At 41.2% G+C, this 24,344-nt stretch overlaps 1 protein-coding gene and 1 non-coding gene across 3 annotated transcripts in view; one reads left to right on the top strand and one right to left on the bottom strand.

The window, feature by feature from the left end:
* Positions 1–24,344, bottom strand: part of C13H20orf194 (chromosome 13 C20orf194 homolog) — a 168,672-nt gene that overhangs the window by 130,905 nt on the left and 13,423 nt on the right. For both annotated transcript variants that reach the window (XM_010378967.2, XM_030914275.1), the window contains exons 2-6: positions 11,573–11,652; positions 10,525–10,644; positions 5,325–5,449; positions 4,154–4,250; positions 3,170–3,276 (exon numbers count right to left, since the gene is read on the bottom strand). In XM_010378967.2, coding sequence (XP_010377269.2) covers positions 3,170–3,276; positions 4,154–4,250; positions 5,325–5,449; positions 10,525–10,644; positions 11,573–11,652 — 529 coding nt within the window. The remainder of the gene's footprint in view (positions 1–3,169; positions 3,277–4,153; positions 4,251–5,324; positions 5,450–10,524; positions 10,645–11,572; positions 11,653–24,344) is intronic.
* LOC115893117 lies at positions 13,359–13,570 on the top strand. Its single transcript, XR_004053062.1, has one exon. It is a non-coding gene; the product is annotated as a small nucleolar RNA U3 (small nucleolar RNA).

The following is a 24,344-nucleotide window of genomic DNA, read 5'->3' as shown; positions in this document are numbered from 1 at the left end:
GACCTTGTGATCCGCCCGCCTCGGCCTCCCAAAGTGCTGGGATTACAGGCTTGAGCCACCGCACCTGGCCGGTCTTCATCTCTTGACCTCGTGATCCACCCACCTCCGCCTCCTAAAGTGCTGGGATTACACGCATGAGCCACCATGCCCAACCGTGCCCAACTAATTTTTAAAAACTTTTTGTTGCCAGGCTGGTCTTGAACTCCTGCCCTCAAGTGATCCTCCCGCCTTGGCCTCCCAAACTGCTAGGCTTGATTACAAGTGTGAGCCACTCACCAGGTCCTTCTCAGTTTTTTTACAGAACCTCCACCCAAATCTGTTCTTTTTTTCCTAGGGTGGAGGTGGCATCTGCAAATGCCTGGTTGCCTGTCACTTGAGGGGAGAGGAGAGTGGTAGAGGGAGGTACAGACTACTACATAACAACCTTCAATTTAATTCTTTCCTTTCAATATCACCAATTTCCATTCTCTATTCTCCACTTCATCATCATCTTCCCCATTGATTTAATCTACTTGGCCCCTTCTTCTGTATTCTGGAAAAGCTTTTCAAGTGTGTCAACTGATTAAATTTTTTAAGGGTATTAAATTTGATATCTATTTTTTAATGCAAGTTTTCATTCTACTAATAAATTCTGAGACTTCCTACGATCTTTTCTTGTATGTCCTCCGTCTCCCTTTTAAATTCTGACTGCTCAACTCATTGATAGATCTTTTTTAAAAAATTTTGTTCCTGAAAAGTACCAAAAAGAGACATTTTCTCAATTATTTATTTTGTTCCTTGAAGAAAATCTTTTTTTAAAGCATGCTGATCTATCCCTGCATCTAATATGTTGTGGTCTCTTTCTTACATTTTGTTGACCCTTTTCCTAATTCTTATTCCTGCTTTCAATATGAAGATCTATTTGTCCATAAACAGATGAATGAATGCTCACTGGTTACTCATTATTTAGAAATTTGCTATTAGGATCCTCCCCTTGTGGGAAGTTGATGTAAATTTACATTACCAAATCACAGTTCCAGCAGTGGGAGAGTAAGAAGAAGGAAGTTAGAGGCAGAAAATGCCTTAGCAGAGGAACTTCCCTGTACCGCTTCCCAGGAAGAAATAATTATCTGTATCGATGACTCAGTTTGGCCCAGCATAAATGCCAAGTAAAAGCTGTGTCTGGGCTTGGCTTTCTTTCTCATGCTGGCACCTACCACATGAGGAACAAAACATATCTGGGCTAATGACTTTCTTCTGGGTATGGCCATATAACAAAACACAAGTTTTAAAAATTAAGCTATAAGTATAGCTCTCCTTCTCTTAGCCTGCAAAGGAGGTAAGAGCCTTTCTGACTCAGGCAGTCATCAGGCCATCAGAGTGGAGTAGAGAGGGTATTGGCAGAGCACATCTATAGGCCAAACTGCTCCACACCTCAAAGTACTGGGAAGGGCAAGGGAAAGAAGACTGAAGTGGGGTAGAATGAGATGGAGACAAAAGGAAGTATCTGAAAATAAAAATGAGCAGCTACAGAAAAGGGCAGGATGTGGAGAGAGGGACCTAGAGAAGACCTATAGTAACTCTCCCTTTATGATGTGTACCATTTCCTCTTCATGGCCCATCCCATTTCCTAAAAACACCATCCTAATGTAAAGATCTACATTACTTTTCAAAGGTTTTTTTTTGGAAGGAGATAACGTTCTTTTTGAACGTGACTTCACAGTGTGACGCACCTTAAGGTCAGAAAACCTCTCTCATTTGGGTTATACCAACTATGTGGCCTCCCAGTGCACTTCTTCCAATATGATTCTAGCTGTAGCCCAGGGGTGAGGAGCACAGGCTCTGAAACAAGACCATCTGGATCTGGCCCCAGCTCTGCCTTTCTCTAGCTGTGTCAAATTGGGAGATTCATTTAATCACTCTTAAATGGGGATGTAAAATAGGACCTACCTCGGAGAGTTACTATAAGAATGAAATCAGTCAATTCACATAAAGTGCTTAGAACAGTACCTGGCATATAGTAGGTACTCAGACCTAGTTCATATAATTAAAAATAAATATTACCATTATTAATATTATAAAAATATTAAGTTTCTTCTCTAAACCCTATGGCCTGCCTCCCTTCAAGCCCCCACTCTTCTAAGTTAGAGAGCATTAATTCCCACTAGGGGCAGCTTCCACAGCCTTATGGATGTTCTGCTACTTGTAGTCAATGTGAGAATACTGTGATTTCGGAAAAAGAAAAGTAGAGTCCAAGTGGTATGCTTCCCTTCAGCCCCACAGCCCATGCTGCTCCATTTCAGAGGATGTGATGTGGTTCTCCCAGGCAAGCCTCCAGTCATCTGCTAGGGATGCCAGTACTTCTCAGAGGGGTAGAAATTAGCTCTGTGCCTTGCTTCTAAGGGACCCACTTACTCTCTCCCTAACAGGATGTCCCCACTTCTAGCATGACAATGCTCCCCTTCCCTGGTTTCCTGTACTGGGCAGGTCATTTCAGTGAGGATCCCATGGAGGCACATGGATACTCGTGGTCACGCTGCTAACCTATCAGGCCATTTTCCTTAATCTGTACTCTGGACCACCCCCTGTCCCAGACTCACTTAAGAAATAGTTACTGGTCATTTTCTAGATGCAAGGAATGCTGAAACAAAAGACACTGTTCTCACCACAAAAGCTAATCTTTCCATTCCTCTAGTATATTGCCCTTACCCAAATTCTGCACTGTCCCTTTCATTGCTCTTGAATAGTTCTCAATTTATATAAATTATATAAATTTCTGACATACAAACAACAACAAAGTTATGTTTTTGTACTGAAGGAGCCTCCAGTACAAAGACCAGGGTGGGTGGGCTGGTGTGCAAGTGTGACAAATGTGTAGTAACAGGATCATAAAATCTGTAGGAGAAGTCAATCTAGGGTGCTACAGGAGTAGACAGGAACAACAGTTAGCTCAGAATGGGGTAAGGGAGAGGAAGGATGGAGAAAACTCTAAGAAGAAAGGACACAGGACCTCAGTCTGGGACTAGCCTTTAGCAGCAACTATTTTCCATTTCAAGTCTTCTAACTTGCTCCATGCCCTTGGGAAGTAACTGCCAGCTTTTTGGTGTCATAATAATGCACACCCACATGGGTTCTTCATAAAAACCGCCCAGTGGCAGACAAAAACTGGCATACTGCTTTTTATACATACCTCATATTTCATGGTAAAAAATCCATCTCCTCCAATGCCCTCAAGTGCAAAGGCCTGTACAATTGGCCATTTCTCCACCACAAACATATCAAATATCTGCAAGTGACCTAGAAGAATCAAATACAACAACACATATCAAATATCATCCTGAATACAACAGTCTAAACCTGATCTAACATGGTTAGACAGGTATCATTTCTCACGTGGTCACCAGGGCCTCACCTAGCAAAATAAAATTCAAACAGATAAAATGGTTAGAAATTGAAACTAGAAATACAAAATGAAAGTCAAGGAAAATTCAAACCATAAACAAGTTACATTCAGATTTCTCTGCAGTATATTGTAACATTCCAGTTTCCTGAGTAATTAAGTAAAAAATGAGAGTAGTCTATTACATCTGACTTGCATCATTCAGTGGGAATAATTACTAACAGAACCAAACTTGGCTCCTTTCCCTTAAGAAACATAGCCAATCAACCTCCTCAAGGGAAAACTACTAAATCAAAAATGTTCCTTTCTTGTAACAATAGCTTCAATGTGCAAGGTTTTTTCTTTTTGTTGTTGTTACAATATAAGCCCTGTTACACTTGATCGTTTTTCTCCTGTATATTACACATCATTTAAAAACATGTCAGCATATCTTTTTAGAAGTTATCAAAACCCCTCTTTCTTATTACCAAGATGCCCCCACATTTATACTGTACTCTTTGTACAGTAAGTGATGCAGACATGTCACTTGCGCTAAATTCTGTATCAGTTCTTCTACCTGATTTTAGGCAGCCTGCTGTGTTGCTGCAGAAACTTCACAGTAATTAATACAAGCTTATGTAGAAAAGTTCCCATACTTAATTCTGCTTGATATCTTTGGTAAAAATAGATGAAGGGGTTTCTCAGCTGAATGCCTCCAATGAAAGGAAAAGTAGTGATGTTCAATTCACACACCATCTAAGCAAGGTTCTAGACGGCTTGCTGTCAGATACTCACCTTGGGAGCTGTAAGGAATGCCAATTCTACTACAGTCTCGAACCATGTCCACAAAGCTGGCAATTTTAAATTCTTCTGCAGCTTCCTCATCTTCATACTAAAGAGAGATATCAAAAGAAAAATAAGCTCTGAAGAGATATCACACAAAGTCCCATATTTTCTCTGCATTTTATCAATCAGAGTTGTCCCAAATGACATTTACAGAGGACTGCACCCAAGGTGTTTCCAAAGCCAATCTTTTTCATTTGCTAGTCAGAAAGACTTGTCATTCCCTTATTTCATATTATACCCGAAAATCAACTGAAAATGGATCAGGAAACCCAAATGCAAGAGATAACAATTTTCCCCCCAAAAATCCGCCAAAACCTTATATGGGAAGAAGTGTTCTTGACCAGTATCAGGTCACAACTTTCATGAAATCCTAAATCTCAAATCCCAACTTGATTTCCAGTCAAACCCTTGAAAAGGGCCCAAAGGGAAAGAAAAACAGATACCAAGACATTCAAACACAGGAATGTCAGAAAGCTTAAAAAATTCTCCCACAGGGCCAGGCATGGTGGCTCACACCTGTAATCCCAGCACTTTGGGAGGCTGAGGTGGGTGGATCACCCGAGGTCAGGAGTTTGAGACTAGTCTGACCAATATAATGAAACCCCGTCTCTACTAAAAATAAAAAAATTAGCCGGGCGCCTGTAGTCCCAGCTACTCGGGAGGCTGAGACAAGAGAACTGCTTGAACCTAGGAGGAGGAGGTTGCAGTGGGCCGAGATTGTGCCACTGCACTCTAGCCTGGTCGACAAAGCGAGACTCTGTACCCTACAAAAAAAAAAAAAAAAAAAAAAAAACAATTCTCCCAGGGCAGTCCCTAGGCACTAATCCCCTAAGAGATGGGGTTCAGGATAGTGATGAAGAAGCAGGCAAGAAGTAAGTTAATAAACTTACTAGTGGGTCCCAATTTGAATAGCCTCCTTTTGCCTCCTTTTGACTCTACAGGCATACAATTTATAAGGTAGTCTCAAAATGAAATATGAAATTCTTCACTTCAAACAGATAACCTTTTTTTGTATAATCACACTCTGCAATTTGATTGCCGATCCTATTTCAGATCAACACTTTCCTTACAGAATATTCTTAGGGTGTCTCTGGGTGCCTGTCTTCTCTTTTCTTCTTACCTCATTTTCGGTCATGCAGTGGAAATGCAGATTTCTCCAATGTGCCACGTAAGGTAAGAGATAGCGAAAGTTTACAGGATTACAGTACAGATGGACGCTATCTGATTTAATCAATATAATTACATCTGTAAAAAAAAACAAAATCAAAACACAAGACTGTCAAAAGCATTTCCTTTAGATATTTTCTGCCCCCATAATTAGTAAAATCATTGAAACTCCTTCAGAGATAATGTAACAAAACTCTAAACTGAAAATTATTTAATTAAACACTGTGCCTTATAAACCAAAAAGTATCTGAGACAAGTCTCAATCAATTTTGAAGCTTATTTTGTCAAGTTTAAATTAAGGACATGCCCGTGACATAGCCTCAGGAGGTCCTGAGAACATGCACCCAAAGTGGTTGGATAACAGCTTGATTTTAGACTTTTTAGGGAAACAGAAGTTACCAGCAGACATCAATCAACACATGTAAAGTGTACATTTGGTTTGGTCCAGAAAGTCAGGGTTGGGAGTGAAAGGGTCCTTTCATGTCACAGGTAGATTCAAAGATTTTTTAATTGGCAATTGGTTGAAAGAGTTAAGTTTTATTATCTAAAGACCTGGAATCAGGGCTGGGCGTGGTGGCTCACGCCTGTAACCCTACCACTTTGGGAGGCTGAGGCAGGTGGATCACGAGGTCAGGAGTTTGAGACCAGCCTGACCAACATGGTGAAACCCCATCTCCACCAAAAAAAAAAAAAAAAAAAAAAAAAAAACAAAAATTAGCCGGGCATGGTGGCAGGCACTTGTAATCCCAGCTACTCAGGAGGCTGAGGCAGGAGAGTCACTTGAATCTGGGAGGCGGAGGTTGCAGTGAGCTAAGATTGCGCCACTATACTCCAGACTCTGTCTCAAAAAATAAAAATAAAAATAAAAATAAATACAGACCTGGAATCAACAGAATGTCTGGGCTAAGATAAGGGATTGTGGAGACCAAGGTTCTTATTACGCAGGTGAAGCCTCCAGGTAGCAGGCTTCAGCAACAATAGAAGGTAAATGTTTATCAGACTTAAAAAGGGACGAGACTCTTAGTTGATCTCCCCTGGATCAGGAAAAGACCTGGAAAGGGAAACGATTCTCTACATAATGTAGATTTCCCCGACAAGAGACAGCTTTACAGCACCATTTAAAAATATGTCAAAGGAATATATTTTAGGATAAAATACTTACATTTGTTTCAGGGTCTGTTATCTGTTACGTGATGTATCTTACTGCTATACAATAGCAATTTGATTAGTCTTAAGATCTTTTCTTTCTTTTTTTTTTTGACAGGGTTTCACTCTGTCACCCAGGCTGGAGTGCAGTGGCATGATATAGGTTCACTGCAACCTCTGTCTCCCAGGCTCAAGCAATCCTCCTGCCTCAGCCCCACAAGAAGCTGGGGCTACAGGTGAGCACCACCACGCCTGGCTAATTTTTGTATTTTTTTGTGGAGACAGGGTTTTGCCATGTTGCCCGGGCTGGTCTCGAACTCCCGAGCTCAAGTGATCCAGCCACCTTGGCCTCTCGAAGTGTTAGGATTACAGGCGTGAGCCACTGCACCTGGCCAAGATCTCTGTTTTAATGTTAATGTTAGTCATTTATGCCTGAATTCCAAAAGGAAGAGAACACAATGAGGCACTGCCAACCTCCACTCCCTATCCTGGCTTGAACTCATTTTTCAAGTTTACTTTGGAATGCCCTTGTCCAACAAGGGGGTCCATTCAATTAGTAGGAGGGCTTAGAATTTTATTTTTGGTTTACAGCTTCAAAGTGACTTTAGAACTTTCAAATGTTGACAGCAAGAATTTCCTAGTCCCCAAGCAATACTCCCACCATCATGGCCCTCTGGGTCTGGAAATGCAGTTGCAGAACAAGTCAAAGAACAGCCTCCATCTACTGAGGCATAGTGTTCACATAGTCACATCTACAGCACCAGACATGGCTGTGTACTTCACTGTAGAGGTCAATACCATATGGAAACCCCATAGCCTAATGCCACTGAGGCAGGGAAACAGCACCAAATACGGCCAGTGACTAGTTCTCCCTCAGATATCAGTGTCTAAGGCTCTTGGCTGTTGGCTCATCTGGCTCTAAGGCAATTGCAGGCCCAACGATACTGCTTGTCCCTTTAGGAAGAGTTATTGTGTGCGGTGGTGAATTTGTACGCAGGAAAGACTAGGAGGAAGGAAGTAGAGGCCAGTGGAAAGAGCTTCTATAAATAGATCAGCAGCTTACAGATTTAAGGAATAGTCATCAGTGCTCGTGGGTCAAGTAAATAAAGCAAACCCAAGAATGCAAGTAAACCTAAGTAAACGGAAGAGCCATGGGATGGGGTAGAATACTAAAGCAGTTTGACCACTGAGGACAAAGGCAGTCATACTTCCAGAAGAAAACCAGAGGCCCCATTCTACGGCGCCTCAGAAATCAGAGCCATTAGGCCTCCTAGCAAGATGAAACTAGATGTTGTCAGAGGTGAGAAAGGCACATGCATAGGGGCGGAGAACACCTGACACAGCAGGTGTAGGACAATGCCAACAGGGTAACAGACCACACCTGATGAAAACATCTTATAAGCCCAATAAATACTGGCCACATCTGACCATACAGCTGAGTGGCCTCCTGAAACAAAACTCCATGGGTCTGGCCTTTTAAGCCACTCTAAGCCCCATGCCTGGTAAGGCCCAGGGTGTTCCAGGGAACACAGGATGTAGCAGCTTCATCATTATTTACTCTTTAGGTAAGCACCAGAGTCAAAGGGAAGCAAAGTGGGGGATGGAGGCCCCTCTCATCTCTCAGCATATTGGTCTTTCTCACACACTCCCTCCAAGAGCCCTTCCCTGAGTCATTTGTAGACCACCTGCAGAGGAATGAGAGTTGGATATCACCTGGAGACTGAGGGCTTCTGGTGTGTATTATACTCTACAGTAAAATATAACACGCCTCAAAGAATTAGAATCCAATAAGAGACATAACACAGTAGTTACTAAACATAAGTAAGCATTCCCCAAATCTCTTAGAACTCTGGTGTTATCACTATGAACCAAAGTTTAAGAGAGTTTACAGTCAGGTAAAAGAGGAAAGCGTATGAGAATGGGATGAATATGTAAACTATTTAAAAGTTGCTTTTAGGCTGGTGCAGTGGCTCATGCCTATCATCCCAACACTCTGAGGCCAAGGCAAGCGGATCACCTGAGGTCAGGAGTTCAAGGTCAGCCCGGCCAACATGGTGAGATCCCGTTCCTACTAAAAATACAAAAATTAGCCAGGCATGGTGGTGGGTGCCTGTAAACCCAGCTACTCAGGAGGCTGAAGCAGGAGACTCAACCAGGAGGCAGAGGTTGCAGTAAGCCAGGATCACGCCACTGCACTCCAGCCTGGGTGATAGAGCAAGACTCTGTCTCAAAATAAATAAATAAATAAAAGTTGCTTTTAGAAATAAATTCATGTTGGCCTTTCCCCCTCTCATATGAGATCAAAATGTAGAAATCTGGTGATCTCTGCTTTCCAGCTACTTGTATAAACAAATTTATTAATTTGTAGGAAAATCCTAATTTCCTAAGCACCCACTGTGCCAGGCAAAAAGATAAAAACAGGCTAGGCATAGTGGCTCACAGCTATAAACTCAGCACTTTGTGGGAGGCTGAGGTGGGATTACCTGAGGTCAAGTTGGAGACCAGCCTGGACAACATGGTGAAACCCTGTCTCTACTAAAAATTCAAAAATTAGCTGAGCGTGGTGGCGCATGCCTACAATCCCAGCTACTTGGGAGGCTGAGGCAGAGGAATCTCTTGAACCCAGGAGGTGGAGGTGGCAGTGAGCCAAGATCACACCACTGCACTCCAGCCTGGGCAACAGAGCAAGACTCTGTTTCAAAAAGGAAGATAAAAACAAAAATAAGCAAAAAAGCACATCTTTGAGAATTTAAACTATTTCCTTAATTTCAGTAACATAATGTCCTTAGCCATCTCGGCTGCGGTGAAATGTGTGGCTGGTATGCGCTGCCAAGATTACTCTTTTCTAAACAGCAGATGTTGTATAACGTAAGGAAAAAAATATTTTGTAATCAAAATCGGAAACCAAATTTGAATTGAAAAAAATTTAATGGAAGGAGTAATTTCAGTCTACTCTTTTTGCACTTCCTAATAAAAAGGAAACCTTTAATCAGTCTATAAGAATAAACACTACTAAGGACTTAACCAGAGAAGAATTTTCATATATACTAGACCAGGATTTCTCAATCTTGGCACTACTGACAGTTTAGATCAGTGAATTCCTTGTTCTGGGTGACTGTTCTGTGCATTGTAGATGTTTAGCATCATCTCTGGCCTCTATCTACTAGATGCCAGTGGCATCCCCTACCCAGTTTTGACAACCAAAAATGTCTTCAGACATTGCCAAATGTCCCCTGCAGGACAAAACTGCCTCCAGTTGAGAACTACTGCACTAGACACATAGCAATAATCTTTCACATCAGATGTTTGTTTTCATGCCTCCCCCAGCTGCCTCACAGAGATGTCTCTTGTCCACTTTTATTTTGTCTATCCCAGTGTCTCCTGACCCATCTGGCATACAAGACATGATTCTAAATATGTGATATCAGAGATAGCTCCTGGGCAATAGCCCCCAGCAGCATCAACACAGGCAGAGTGTCTCAGTGCTAAGGAAAGGGGAATATCAACAGAAATCCAGCATTGTAGTCACTGCCATCTTCATGAATTAAAGTCACAGAGAAAATAATTCCCAAAGACAGCAGGACAAAGAGCCTTTGTTCCTCGGATGATAAGCCACAAGAAGTCTTCCTTGTAGGAGCTGCCTGCAGGCCCATCCTTACCTCATGATTGAAGGTGCTTTCACAGGACAACACCATATAATCTGAACCGTTAGCATGTAGAGGCAATGGGCAATAAAGGGGGAAACCAGTACTTTGCCAAAAAGAGATAAAGCTAAACACTGATGTTTGTTTCTCTAAAGCTGAATTAGTAAATATATTCTGAAAACTACTTGTTGCTACTAAATATATCAACAAAGAAAAAATGCTGTGCTTTTTCATTCTTTAAAAAGCATTACTGGGGCTTTGGACTATTTAAAATTTTTTTCTGTAAGCAGACCATAAAATAAGGATCCAAATAAATAAACCTCTTACTCTTCTATCACACAGAGTTTACCAATATATACTTACCATCTAGCACTTCTTCAGAAAATCCCGTTTTCTCAAAATCACTGGTATTCTGATTGTACAAACCAAATAGAAGATAATTTGCCAGCTCTCTGCAGCCTTCATTGTACCTGCTATCGATTCCTGCAAGGCAAAGGAGGCTCTGATCAGCTGTACTGTACTATGGGGAGCAAAGAAGCCAATAATTTGCCCCTCCTCAGCAAAACCCTGATGATCAAGCGGAAGGACGCAGCTCAGACCAGTTTTGTGCCAGAAACCAAGCTAAGCAATTCTGTGAAAGAAACAAGTCTCAGCATCAAGTACCCTTACTTGAATTCCAGCATCTTGTAATTGAAATAATCAAACAGCACAGATTACTGAGGCTGTTAATTTCTGAAAAGGATTCATCTTGGAATACTTTCAGTTGGCTTAAGAATAGGGATCAGAAAAATCTTCACCTTTCGAAAAGATCTTTACCAAAACATGTGTGATCAAACAAAGGCAGATTAAGGTGGCTTGAAAAGAACCCAATAATATGAAGAAGAGGACAAGTGAGCGGAACCACAAACACCCACCCCTTTACAATTATGAGGCTCAAGGTCTAGCACTGTACTGGATGGTGGGGTATGGTGGTGAACATGCCTGCAAATGACCCTCATGAAGCTGACAGTCTAGAGGGGCTGAATTAGAGACAAATAAAAAGGAAATTAAACAATATTGTCTTCAATACCATCTCTCAATGCTTCAGGTATATATTTATTACCTAGTTCCTGATGTCTGTGAAGTCTCAGAGTATGGCTCCGGGCAAAATGGACGTGTCATGGCAGGAGGTAGCTATACATGTGAGTCTAAAGGAAAGGCTTAAGGAAGAAGTAGCTCCAAAAATGGGCTTCCTATCTCAGTGATAGCTCCTCTAACCTCATTAAAACAGCAACAAATTTCAGGGGAACAAGAACTAGGAGGACACTAACTCAAAGCTTATTTCACATTGGTCCTATTACTAATACCTTCCTGTGAACAAAAAAAGCCAAGGTGCCCCAGCCTTGAGTCCCACCTTGTTAAAAGCACTGACCTAGGATGCACAGGATCCCATCCGGCCGAGACTTGCTGCTCTGGGTCAGGATGCTCTGAACCTGCCGAAGTCGGCTGCAGCTGCAACAAGAACAGAAAATGGTCCCCTGAGTGCCAGGACAGCCCCACGAGAAGAGCAGCATCCTGTGTCCCACAATGGAGGCATGAGGAAGAGGAATGACTTTGCTAGGGATGGAAATTGATTCTTGTCTTGTTCTGGTATCAGAACCATAAAATGCATTGGGAAGGTTCCTTTCTATTTTCTGGAAGAGATTGTGCAGAATTGGTCTGAAGACTAAGTCTGACCTGCTGATTACAAACTCCTCAACAGAGGATGAGGCCAAAGTCCCTCTCTTGTGGTCAATGGTGGAAAGCATTAAGACTCAGCAGCTGACTCCAAGAATTTCCAATGACTTTTCATTTTTGAAGACTTTTCAAAGAAGAGTTTCCACACTGATCACCCCACTTGTAGTCCTCACCAGTCTGTCTCAAAAACAAATGCAAACTAAACCCCCAAATTGGCCTGAGGACCTAAACAAAGCTCTAATTCATCCTCACGGCTACCCATATGGGGAGTGTCAGCAGAGAATACTTGCTTCCATTTCTGTGCAGACCTATTATTCCTTCAGCCCTAGGGATAGCCCTTTGCTCAAGCAAAATGTGAGGCACTCTCAGACATTCACATTACTTCTAAGGACCCCGTTCTCTCCATACCCATCCCTCTTCTTCCCAGAAGCTCCAGAAAGAGGCACCCGATTTCCTGCTCAAGTCTGATCCTTCCACCTGGTCTCATTATCTCCAGGTCCAGGATCTGCCTCTACTATTCATTCCCTAATACTCTTTTATTATTTTATTTTATTTTTTGAGATGGAGTCAGGCTCTGTGGCCCAGGCTGGAGTGCAGTGATCTTGGCTCACTGCAACCTCTGCCTCCCAGGTTCAAGTGATTCTCCTGCCTCAGCCTCCCGAGTGGCTGGAATTACAGGTGTGCGCCACCACACCTGGCTAATTTTTGTATTTTAGTAGAGATAGGGTTTTGCCATGTTGGCCTGGCTGGTCTCGAACTTCTGACCTCAGGTGATCCGCCCACCTCATGCCTGCCATTACGCTGGCTTCCTAGCACTCTTATATATTTTCTCTACAGTCAATATAATCCCAGTCCTACCACATCATTATTAACTAAGAGCCTCTACAAACCAACTACACTAACTCTTCCACCCATGAAGCTAGGCGTCATCCCCATCGCTCACTGAATCTCCTCCAGTACACTGCCTTACATTCACCTCAAAACAGTATTTACAGCCAAACTACAGTATTTCTCTTCACTAATTCCTGAATTCTTTTGCCCCACTGGATTCTTTTTTTCTTTTTCTTTGAAACGGAGTCTCACTCTGTTGTCCAGGCTAAAGTGCAGTGGTGCAATCGTGGCTCATTGTAACCTCCGCCTTCTGGGTTCAAGCGACTCTCATGCCTCAGCCTCCCAAGTAGCTGAGATTATGGATGTGCACCACCATGCCTGGCTATAATTTTGTACTTTTTAGTAAGAAGGTTTCACCACGTTGGCCAGGCTGGTCTCAAATTCGACCTCAAGTGATCCACCCGCCTCAGCCTCTCAAAGAGCTGGGATTACAGGAATGTGCCACCACACCTGGCTGCCCTGCTGGATTCTTTTTGATGTTTCTATGCCCCAACTCATTCACTCCATGACTTAGTGGTCTTCATCACTATCTTCCATGAACAGTTTCATAGTCTTCCATGTGATATCAAAATGAGACAAACACAGTACCAAAGACTGTACTTTCAGGGATCATTTCTATAACTCATTATTAGAGAGGTCTCTCTGAATGAATAGAGCACTAGAAACCATAGAAAGAGGCACAGTGGTCTCTCCTGAGCATAAATCTGGTTTTTTATGTTGCTTTGCTGCAACTGCCATTCGCCATTGATAACTGTTTTCTTCCTCTGGGAGAGTAAGAGGGAGAGGACGCTGTCTGAGTAGTTTCCTTTTAATCATCAGTCAAAAACAAAAAGTATCAAAAAGAAGGAAACCTACAAACCAAAATCCATCATGAATATAGATTTAACATTCTGTCCTTTTTTTTTTTTTTTTTTTTAAGAGATGGGGGTCTCATTAATGTTGCCTAGGCTGGACTCGAACTCCTGGGCTCAAGCGATCCTCCCTCCTCAGCCCTCCTGAGTAGCTGGGATTACAGGCGTGCACTACCACACCTGGCAAATTTTTTAAAAAATTAAATGTAAACACGCTTAACAAAATATAGTAAGTAAAATTCAGCAACATGTAAAACAACTACACACTAGGACCAAGTAGAATTTATCACAGGGATACCTGAGGCTGGTTCATTATTCATGAATCCATAAATGTAACCCCTCATATTAACAGGCTAAAGAAGAAAAATCACAAAACCAAAAAACTGATGCAGAAAAATCATTTAATAAAAGTCAACACCCATTCATAATAAAAACACTCAGAATTGATGGATATCCCAACTACATTAATTTGATCTTTATAAATTATATGAATGTACCCTGAAAATGTGTGTATCTATTATGCATCAATTTAAAAAAACAGGAAAAAAAGCCACTCAGAAAACTAGAAATAGTTTCCTCAACTTGATAAAGATCATCTAAAAAACCCACCAAGCAAAGTTTGTAATTACACATAATGGTCAAAGTCTGAATGTTTTTCCTCTAAGGTCAGGAAGAAGATGAGCATGTCTACTCTCATTATTCCTATTTAACATAATACTGGAAGTTCTAGCCAACAGAATGAGGCAATAAAAGGAAGTAAAAGACACACAGATTGAAAAGAAAGAAAGAAAACTGTTCCTATTTGCAGATATGTCCTATTTGTAGATGACATGATGATCTCTGTAGGAAATCTTAAGGATTCTACCAAAATTCCCAGAACTAATAAGTGACTTCAACAAGGTTTCAAGATACAAGATCAACATATAAAAATCAATTGTAATTTTTTTTTTTTAGAGACAGGGTCTTGCTCTGATTTCAGCTTGGAGTGCAGCAGTGTGATCATAGCTCACTGCAGTTTCTAACTCCTGGACTCATGGGCTCAAACGATCCTCCTACTTCAGCCTCCCAAGTAGCTGGAACTACAGACACATGTCACCCACACAAGCTAATTTTGAAAAAAAAATATTTGGAGAGACAGGGTCTCACTTTGTTGCCTCCCTAAGCTGGTCCTGAATTCCCAGCTTCAAGTGATCCTCCCACCTTTGCCTTCCAACGTGATGGGACAATTGTAACTTTATAGGAAACCAAAATTTAAAATATAATACCATTTATAATCTCTTAAAAATTAAATACCTAGTTATAAACCTAATAAAACATGCATAGAACTTACATGCTAAAAACAACAAAACACTGATTAAAGAAATTAAAGAAGAATTAAATAAACAGAAAGACATACCATGTTCATGGATTAGGAACCTCAACATAGTACTGTTATCAATTCTCCCCAATGTGGTAAGTTTAACACATACGAAAATCCAATTTTTTTTATAGATGTAGAAGAGATTATTCTAAAATTTACATAGGCCAGGAACAGTGATACACGTCTTAGTCACAGCTATTAGGAGGCTAAGATGGGAGGATCACTTGAGTCCAGGAGTTGGAGGCCAGTCTGGGCAATATAGTGAGACCTCACTCTTAAAAATAAAATAAACAAATAAAACTTATAAGGAAAAGCAAAGGAACTAGAATAGCTTAAAATTTTTCTGAAAAAGAAAAAGTGGGAGGAATCACTCTACCCAATGTCAAGACTTACTGCATAGCAAAGTAATCAAGACTGAGTGGTACTGGTTAAGGGACACACACATAGGTCAATGCAATAGACAGAGTAACCAGAAACAGACCCACACAAGTACAACTAACTATTTTTTAACAAAGGCACAAAAACAATTCAATGTTGGATGGATAGTCTTTTCAATAAGTAGAGCTAGATAGAGCAACTGGATATCCATAGGCAAAAACATAAACCTCAACCTTATACATTATACAAAAACTAAAGCATCATAGATCTAAATGTAAAATTATAAAATCTTTGGAAGAAAACAGAAGAAAATATTCTAGATCTAGGATTTGGTGAACAGTTCTTCACACCTGACACCAAAAAGTGTGATCCATAGCAAAAAAATGATAATGTGGACTTCATTACAATTTTAAAGTTTTGCTCTATGAAAGACTCTGTTGAGAGAAGGAAAAGACAAGCTACTGACTGGGAGAAAATATCTGCAAACCACATATCTGAAAAAGAACCATATGTGGAATACATAAAGAACTCTCAAAACTCAATGGTAAAAAAAAATCCAATTAGAAAATGGGCAAAAGGTATGAAGAAACAATTTGTCAAAGAGGATATAGAAATGGCAGAGAAGCCCCATGACAACATGTTCAACATCATTATCCACTATGGAAATGCAAATTAAAACCATGAGATATTACTATACATCTATTAGAATGGATAAAATGAAAAATAGTGACTTCCAAACAGTGAGAATTCAGAGAAACTGGATCATTCATATATTTCTGAAAGAAATCACAGAAGACAGCAATAAATGAAAAGATACCCTCTGTTCATGCATTGGTAGACAATATCGTTAAGCTGTCAAAGTTACCCAAAGCAATTTACAAATTCAGTGTAATCCCTTCTCAAATCCCAATGATGTTTTTTACAGAAGTAGAAAAATCCATTCTAAAATTTATATGGAATCTTAAGAAACTCTGAATATCCAAAACAATCTTGATAAAGATCAAAGCTATAGAACTCACACTCCCGATTTTAAAACTTATTACAAAGCTACGGTCATCAACAGTGGGATACTGGCATAAGACAGACATACAGACCAATGAAACAGAATAAAGAGACCAGAAACAAACCCTCACATACCTGGTCAAAAGATTTTTGACAAGGATGCCAAGACCACTCAATAAGAAGTCTTTCAAACAAATGGTGCTGGGAAAACTAGATATCTAAAGAATGAAGTTGGACCTTACCATACACCGTATAAAGAAATTAACTCAAAATGTATCAAAGACCTAAACATAGACCTAAAACTATAAAACTTTTATAAGAAAACACAAAGGAAAATCTTTGTGACATTGGATTTGGCAATGAATTCTTGAAAATGACACCAAAAGCCCAGGCAACAAATTAAAAAATATATAAACTAGACATTTAAAATTTAGAACTTCTGTGCATCAAATGATACAACCAACAGAGTAAAAAGACAACCCGGCCGGGCGCGGTGGCTCAAGCCTGTAATCCCAGCACTTTGGGAGGCCGAGGCGGGCGGATCACGAGGTCAGGAGATCGAGACCATCCTGGCTAACACGGTGAAACCCCGTCTCTACTAAAAAAATACAAAAAACTAGCCGGGCGAGGTGGCGGGCGCCTGTAGTCCCAGCTACTCGGGAGGCTGAGGCAGGAGAATGGCGTAAACCCGGGAGGCGGAGTTTGCAGTGAGCTGAGATCTGGCCACTGCACTCCAGCCTGGGTGACAGAGCGAGACTCCTTCTCAAAAAAAAAAAAAAAAAAAAAAAGACAACCCATCTATATAACTCAACCACCACCACCAAAAAATCCAATTCGAAAATGGGCAATGAAGCCAGGCAGGTGGTTCATGCCTGTAATCCCAGCACTTTGAGAGGCCAAGGTGGAGGACCACTTGAGCCCATGAGTTTGAGACCAGCCTGGGCAACATAGGGAGAATCTGTCTCTACAAAAAGTAAAAAAAAAAAAAAAAAAAAAAATTAGCTGGATGTGGTAGCACGTGCCTGCAGTCCCAACTACTCACAAGGCTAGGGTGAGAGGATCATTTGAGCCCAAGAGGTTGAGGCTGCAGTGTGAGCTGTGTTCACACCACTGCACTCTGGCCTGGGCAACAGAGCAAGACCCTGTCTCAAAACAAACAAACAAAAAAAGGGCAAAGGACATTTCTCCGAAGAGGATATGGAAATGGCCAAGCACATGAAAAGAAACTCAACACCATTAATAATTAGAGAAATGCAAATCATAACCATAATGAAATATTACTTCATATCCATTAGCAAGGCTACTATCAAAAAACTAGAAAATAACAAGTGCCATCAAGGATTTGGAGAAATTAGAACCTTTATGCACCATTGGTGGGAATGTAAAATGGTGCAACCACTATGGAAAACAGTATAGCAGTTTCTTAAAAAATTAAAAATAGAATTACCACATGATCTAGAAATTCCAGTTCCGGGTATAAATTCCAAAGAATTGAAAGCAGGGACTGAAAGAGATACTTGTATACCCATCTTCATAGAAGCACTATTTGCAACAGCCAAAAGATGGAAGCAACCCAAAGTGATAAACAAAATATGATATATACACACAATGGAATATTACTTAGCCTTAAAAAGTAAATTCTGACACATGCTACAATATGGATGAACCTTGAGAACATTACGCTAAGTGAAATCCAGCCATAAAAGTACAAATTCTGTATGACTCTACTTTTTTATGAGGTACCCAGAATAGTCAATTTCACAGAGACAGAAGGGAGGTAGAATGGTGGTTGCCAGGCGCTGGATGGGAGAGGGAATGGGGAGCTACTGTTTAATAGGTATAGTTTCAGTTTTGCAAGATGAAAGGTTGTGTGGATGGATGGTGGTGATTTTAGTTTAACAATGTGAATGTCCTTAGTGCCACAGAATTGTACACTTAAAAATAGCTAAAACAGTAAATTTTATGGTATGTGTATTTTTCTTGGTTTTTTCTTTTTTTTTTTGAGACAGAGTTTCGTTTTTGTTGTCTATGCTGGAGTGCAATGGTGCAGTCTCAGCTCACTGCAAACTCTGCCTCCTGGGCTCCAGTGATTCTCCTGCCATAGCCTCCCAAGCAGCTGGGATTACAGGAGCCTGCCACCCAACCCAGCTAATTTCTTTATATTTTTAGTAGACACGAAGTTTCACCACGTTGGCCAGGCTGGTCTCAAACTCCTGACCTCAGGTGATCTGCCCTCCTGGCCTCCCAAAGTGCTGGGATTACAGGTGTGAGCCACTGCACCTGGCCTCGGTATGTGTATTTTAACACAGTTGTTAAAAAATGGTCTTTGAGATGGGGTATCACTCTCTTGCTCAGGCTGGAGTGTAGTCGCTTGATCACGACTTACTGCAGCCTCAATTTCCTGGGCTCACATGATTCTCCCACTTCAGCCTCTTGAGTAGCTGGGATTACAGGCGCACACCACCACACCCAGCTAATTTTTCTATTTTTTTGTAGAGACGGGGTCTCGCCATGTTGCCCAGGCTGGTCTTGAACTCCTGGGCTCAAGCAATCTGCCACTTTGATCTCCCAAAGTGCTGGGTTACAGGCGTGAGTCACTGCACCTGGCCAATTTTTAAAATTTTTTTAGAAGTTAAAAAAAGTCAGCTGGGCATTGTGGCTCATGCCTGTAATTCCAACACTTTGGGAGGCTGAGGTGGAAGGATCAATTGAGGTCAGGAGTTTGAGACCAACATGGGCAACATAGCAAGACTCTGTCTCTACCAAAAAAAAAGAGAAATAGTTTTTAAAAAGTCAGTGTTACATAAAACAAAAACAACAGAGAGGGAAAATTCTTATAGTGTAAAAGGGATTAAAGAACAACAACAAAATGCAATCTATGAACTTTAATTTCTTTTTAGAAAAGAAAAACAGGCCAGGCATGGTGGCTCACGCCTGTATTCCCAACACTTTGGGAGGCCAAGGCGGGAGAATCACCTGAGGTCAGGAGTTTGTAACCTGCCTGGCCAACATGGTAAAACCCCGTCTCTACCAAAAATACAAAAATTAGCCAGGCGTGGTGGCGTGTGCCTATAATCCCAGCTACCCAGGAGGCTGAGGCAGGAGAATCACTGGAACCCAGAAGGCAGAGGCTGCAGTGAGCCGAGATCACGCCACTGCACTCCAGCCTAGGCAACAGAGCAAGACTCCATCTCAAAAAAGAAAAACAGAAACAAAAACAGGGAAACATCTGTGAGATATCTAAGAAAACTTGAATATGGACTGTGTATTTGATGCCATTAGGGATCTACTGTTAATTTACTTAGGTATGGCAACGTTATCATGGTTATGGATGTCCTTTATCTTAGATGCATAAGGAAATATTTAGAAGTGAAATGTTGGCCGGGCACGGTGGCTCAAGCCTGTAATCCCAGCACTTTGGGAGGCCGAGACGGGCGGATCATGGGGTCAGGAGATCGAGACCATTCTGGCTAACACAGTGAAACCCCGTCTCTACTAAAAATACGAAAAAAAAAACTAGCCAGGCGAGGTGGTGGGCGCCTGTAGTCCCAGCTACTCGGGAGGCTGAGGCAGGAGAATGGCGTAAACCTGGGAGGCAGAGCTTGCAGTGAGCGGAGATCTGGCCACTGTACTCCAGCCTGGGCAACAGAGCGAGACTCCGTCTCAAAAAAAAAAAAAAAAAGAAGTGAAATGTCATGATGTCTGCAACTTACTTCAAAAAGGTTTAACATAAAAGAAGACAGATTGAGGAAAAGAAAAAAGACAAACCACATATGGCAAAATGTTAAAAATTGTTGAATTTATCTGGTGGGTACAGCAAATATTCATTGTACTATTCTCTCACTTTTTTTTTTTTTTTTGAAGACAGTCTCATTCTGTTGCCCAGGTTGGAGTGCGGTGGCACAATCTTGGCTCACTGCAACCTCTACCTCCCGGGTTCAAGTGATTTTCCTGCCTCAGTCTCCCTGTAGCTGGGATTACAGGCGCGTGCCACCATGCCCAGCTAATTTTTGCATTTTTAGTAAAGACAGGGTTTCACCATGTTGGCCAGGCTGGTCTCAAACTCCTGACCTCAAGCGATTTGCCCGCCTTGGCCTCCCAAAGTGCTGGGATTACAAGTGTGAGGCGCCGCGCCTGGCCTTCTCTCACATTTTATATATGGTTTGAACATTTTCATAATAAAAATATGGGGGTGAGAGGAAAGAAAGTCTCAGAAGCAGCAAGGCTGAAACAGAAAGACGATCAAGATTAAAGTAATAAAAACTTTTTCTGTGCAATGAAGATTGCCTGCCTCTCCCCACTTTTTCATGTTTAGTAGAAGGCTGATCTCGCAATCATTCTCTGCACTAGAAATAGTTCATCAAGTTGGTCCTCTGGCCCACTTCCCAACCCATCATACAATAGGCTGCTTTGCTGCCAAGGTTACCCAGAGCTCTTTGGTTTTCAAAGTTACAACCAGCAAGTGACAAAAGCATGAAAAGGTCAGGTGACCAAAAAAAAAAAACCAGCTCCCCAACTACTGCTGTACAAAGCCAAGACAATACTGAAAACAGTTTCCTTTCCACAACTATGTTATCCAAATAAAGTGCAAGCATATAAAAATGCAGAAAGATCGTCTTCTCAGAAATAAATTGTCCTAATTAGTGTTTCTTATTTTATTATCAAATGGTGAAACTAAATTCTTTCTTTCCTTTGTATATTTTCTTGCTTCCCAAATTTAATTATTAACCAGAAGATAGTCTTTTATTCATCACTGAACCATGAAATGTGTCACTTAATTATTTACCTTTTAATTAAAAAAAAGAAAACCTAGTAAGTATTTAAAAACCCACAATGACTCCCAGTAGCCGGAATTAACCACTGTTAACATTTTGGCGTATTTGCATTTTTCCACATTACAGCTTTTAAAAATTACGTATGTTGAAATATTTACTGTCTATTTTGAGGGAGAAAAGGGAATATTACCTAAAAACCTAAAGTCATCATTGATCCTCACCCCCTAGAGGTCATCACTATGAGTTTGTTGTGTATCCAACCAGTCCTTTTTTCTTCTTCTTTTTTTTTTTTTAAGACGAAGTTTCACTCTTGTTGCCCAGGCTGGAGTGCAACGGGGTGATCTTGGCTCACTGCAACCTCTGCCTCCGGGGATCAAGCGTTTCTCCTGCCTCAGGCTCCTGAGTAGCTGGGATTACAGGCATGCGCAACCATAGCTGGTTGATTATTTTTAGTAGAGACGGGTTTCTCCACGTTGGTCAGGCTGGTCTTGAACTCCTGACCTCAGGTGATCCACCCGCCTCGGCCTCCCAAAATGCTGGGATTACAGGCGTGAGCCACCACGCCCGGCCATCTTTTTTCTTTTAATATAAATATTCAAAGATTGGGCACGGTGGCTCACGTCTGTAATCCCAACACTCTGGGAGGCCAGGCATTCAACACCAGCCTTAGCAACAAGACCTCATCTTTACAAAAAATAAAAATAAAAAAATTAGCCAGGCATGGTGGTATGCGTCCGAAGTCCCAACTACTTAGGAGGCTGAGGCGGGGGAATCACTCGAGCCCAGGAGTTCCAGGCTGCAGTGATTGCGCCACCGCACTCAAGCCTGGGCGAGAGTGAGACTCTATCTATAGAAAGAAAAAGAAAGAAAAAAATTTTTTCAAACATATACCATACCCAGCAATGACACTGCCCTCTATCCCCTAGGTCTACCTGAGCATGGCTGGCACATCCTGGGTAGACAGTCTATGGTCACCAATGACTTTATAAGTTTCACCTTTAGAAGACGCATAGACTCAGCAGATCCAATAACGCAGCTTACATTAAAGATGCTGCTTTCATATTATAACTTATTTCTGATTTTCATTGGATTCAGACTCAGAATTTAGACATGATAGATGACTGACAGACAAGAAGAAACCAAGAGCTAAACAGATGTAGTTTGCCGAAGATCACAAAGCTAAGTAAAGATAAACATCATCAGAACCTAAATGACCAGGTACCCTGACTCTGAACTTTTTCTTTCTGCTGAACCCCACTGTTTTCCTGACAATAAAGCCAGTCATGGGTACAACATACTTGAATTCTAAACAATCATCTCTGTTCTTCCCATCTTATATGTAAATAGTTAACTCACTGCTCACTGTTTTTATAACAACTGCTGCATGAACAGCCAGTATGTTTTCCTGTTTGTTTATATTTCATTATCCTGCTTCTCTGGAAATGAAGGAAAAAATTGGAAATTTTATTTTTACCCAGTTTTTCTCCAAGATTGATGCTTTATCTTGAAATTAAACAATTAAAATACTATATATTCTTCTTATATCCTATACAATTTGTGTTTTGAATGTTTCACAAAGTGAATCCTCATATACCATTCTGATTCATCTCATAGAAAACTGACACGAACAATTTGGTATGCAACTCTCGGTAACACATAGTTTGGGTGTTTTTTTTGTTGGGGAAGTATTTGTTTTTACATAAACAAAACAATAAAATATGTCACTGCTCTGCAACATGTTTTTTTTCACTTAACATTATACCTCGGAGATCTTTCCAGCTTAGTACGTACAACTGAATCTCATTTTTAAAACTGCTGGCCAGGGCCGGGCGTGGTGGCTCACACCTGTAATCCCAGCACTTTGGGAGGCCGAGGCGGGCGGAATGCGAGGTCAGGAGATCAAGACCATCCTGGTTAACACGGTGAAACCCTGTCTCTACTAAAAATGCAAAAAATTAGCCGGGTGTGGTGCCAGGCGCCTGTAGTCCCAGCTACTCGGGAGGCTGAGGCAGGAGAATAGCCTGAACCCAGGAGGCGGAGCTTGCAGTGAGCCGGGCTCGTGCCACTGCACTCCAGCCCGGGCGATAGAGCAAGACTCTGTCTCAAAAAAAAAAAAAAAAACTGCTGGCCAGGTGCGGTGGCTCATATCTAATCACTAATGATGTTGAATACCTTTTATTTATTTATTTATTTATTTATTTATTTATTTATTTTTGAGACAGAGTCTTGCTCTGTTGTCCAGGCTGGAGTAAAGTGGCACAATCTTAGCTCACGGCAACCTCTGCCTCCTGGGTTCAAGCAATTCTCCTCTTGAGTTCAGGAGTTCGAGACCAGCCTGGTCAATATGGTAAAACCCTGTCTCTACAAAAACTTAGGCACGGTGGTCACAGGAGCATGCCTATGGTCCCAGCTACTCAGGAGGCTGAGGTGGGGAGATTGCTTGAGCCCAGGAGGTTGAGGCTGCAATGAGCCGAGATCGAGCCACTGCACTCCAGGCTGGGCAATAGAATGACATCTTGTTTCAAACAAAACAAAACAAAAATAAAAAAATCAAATAAAACTGTTGTACTGTGTTCTTTTGTTTTTATTTAACCAGCTGCTATGATTGAACATTCAGGATTTTTACTATTTATGTTTGCTATTGCAAACAATGCTATGATGAGCAACCTTTTATGTCCATCTTTGGCACAAACACAAAAGTTTCTGCAAGGAAGAGACCTAAAAGTAGCACTGTCAGGTTAAGAGGTGCCTGCATTTTAAATTTTGATAGGTGTTGCCGAATTGTTCTTTTAAACCATTTACCTATAATATGCCAGAGTACCTGTTTCCCACAAGTTTCTAAATTATGTGTTACCACTCTTCAGCTAATGCCAAATTAGTGGCTAGAATTCTGAGTTACAACTCACACTTCCCTAATTGCAAGGGAAGTTGTCAAATGTTTATTGATTATCTACATTTCTTTTTCTGTGAGTGCATAGTCAAATTCTTTACCTACTTTCTAGTCAGTCATTTCAGTTTCTTCAGAATAATTTACATATTTCATCATATTTTAAAAGTTGTATTGGGCCGGGTACAGTGGCTCACGCCTGTAATACCTGAACTTTGGGAGGCCGAGGCAGGTGGATCATCCGAGATCAGGAGTTCAAGACCAGCCTGGCCAACATGGTGAAACCTCGTCTCTACTGAAAATACAAAAATTAGCTGGGTGTG

Source organism: Rhinopithecus roxellana, chromosome 13, assembly GCF_007565055.1.
Source record: "Rhinopithecus roxellana isolate Shanxi Qingling chromosome 13, ASM756505v1, whole genome shotgun sequence".
Taxonomy (NCBI): domain Eukaryota; kingdom Metazoa; phylum Chordata; class Mammalia; order Primates; family Cercopithecidae; genus Rhinopithecus; species Rhinopithecus roxellana.
Note: the sequence above shows the minus strand (reverse complement) of the source record. Positions and strands in the feature narration are given on the sequence as shown.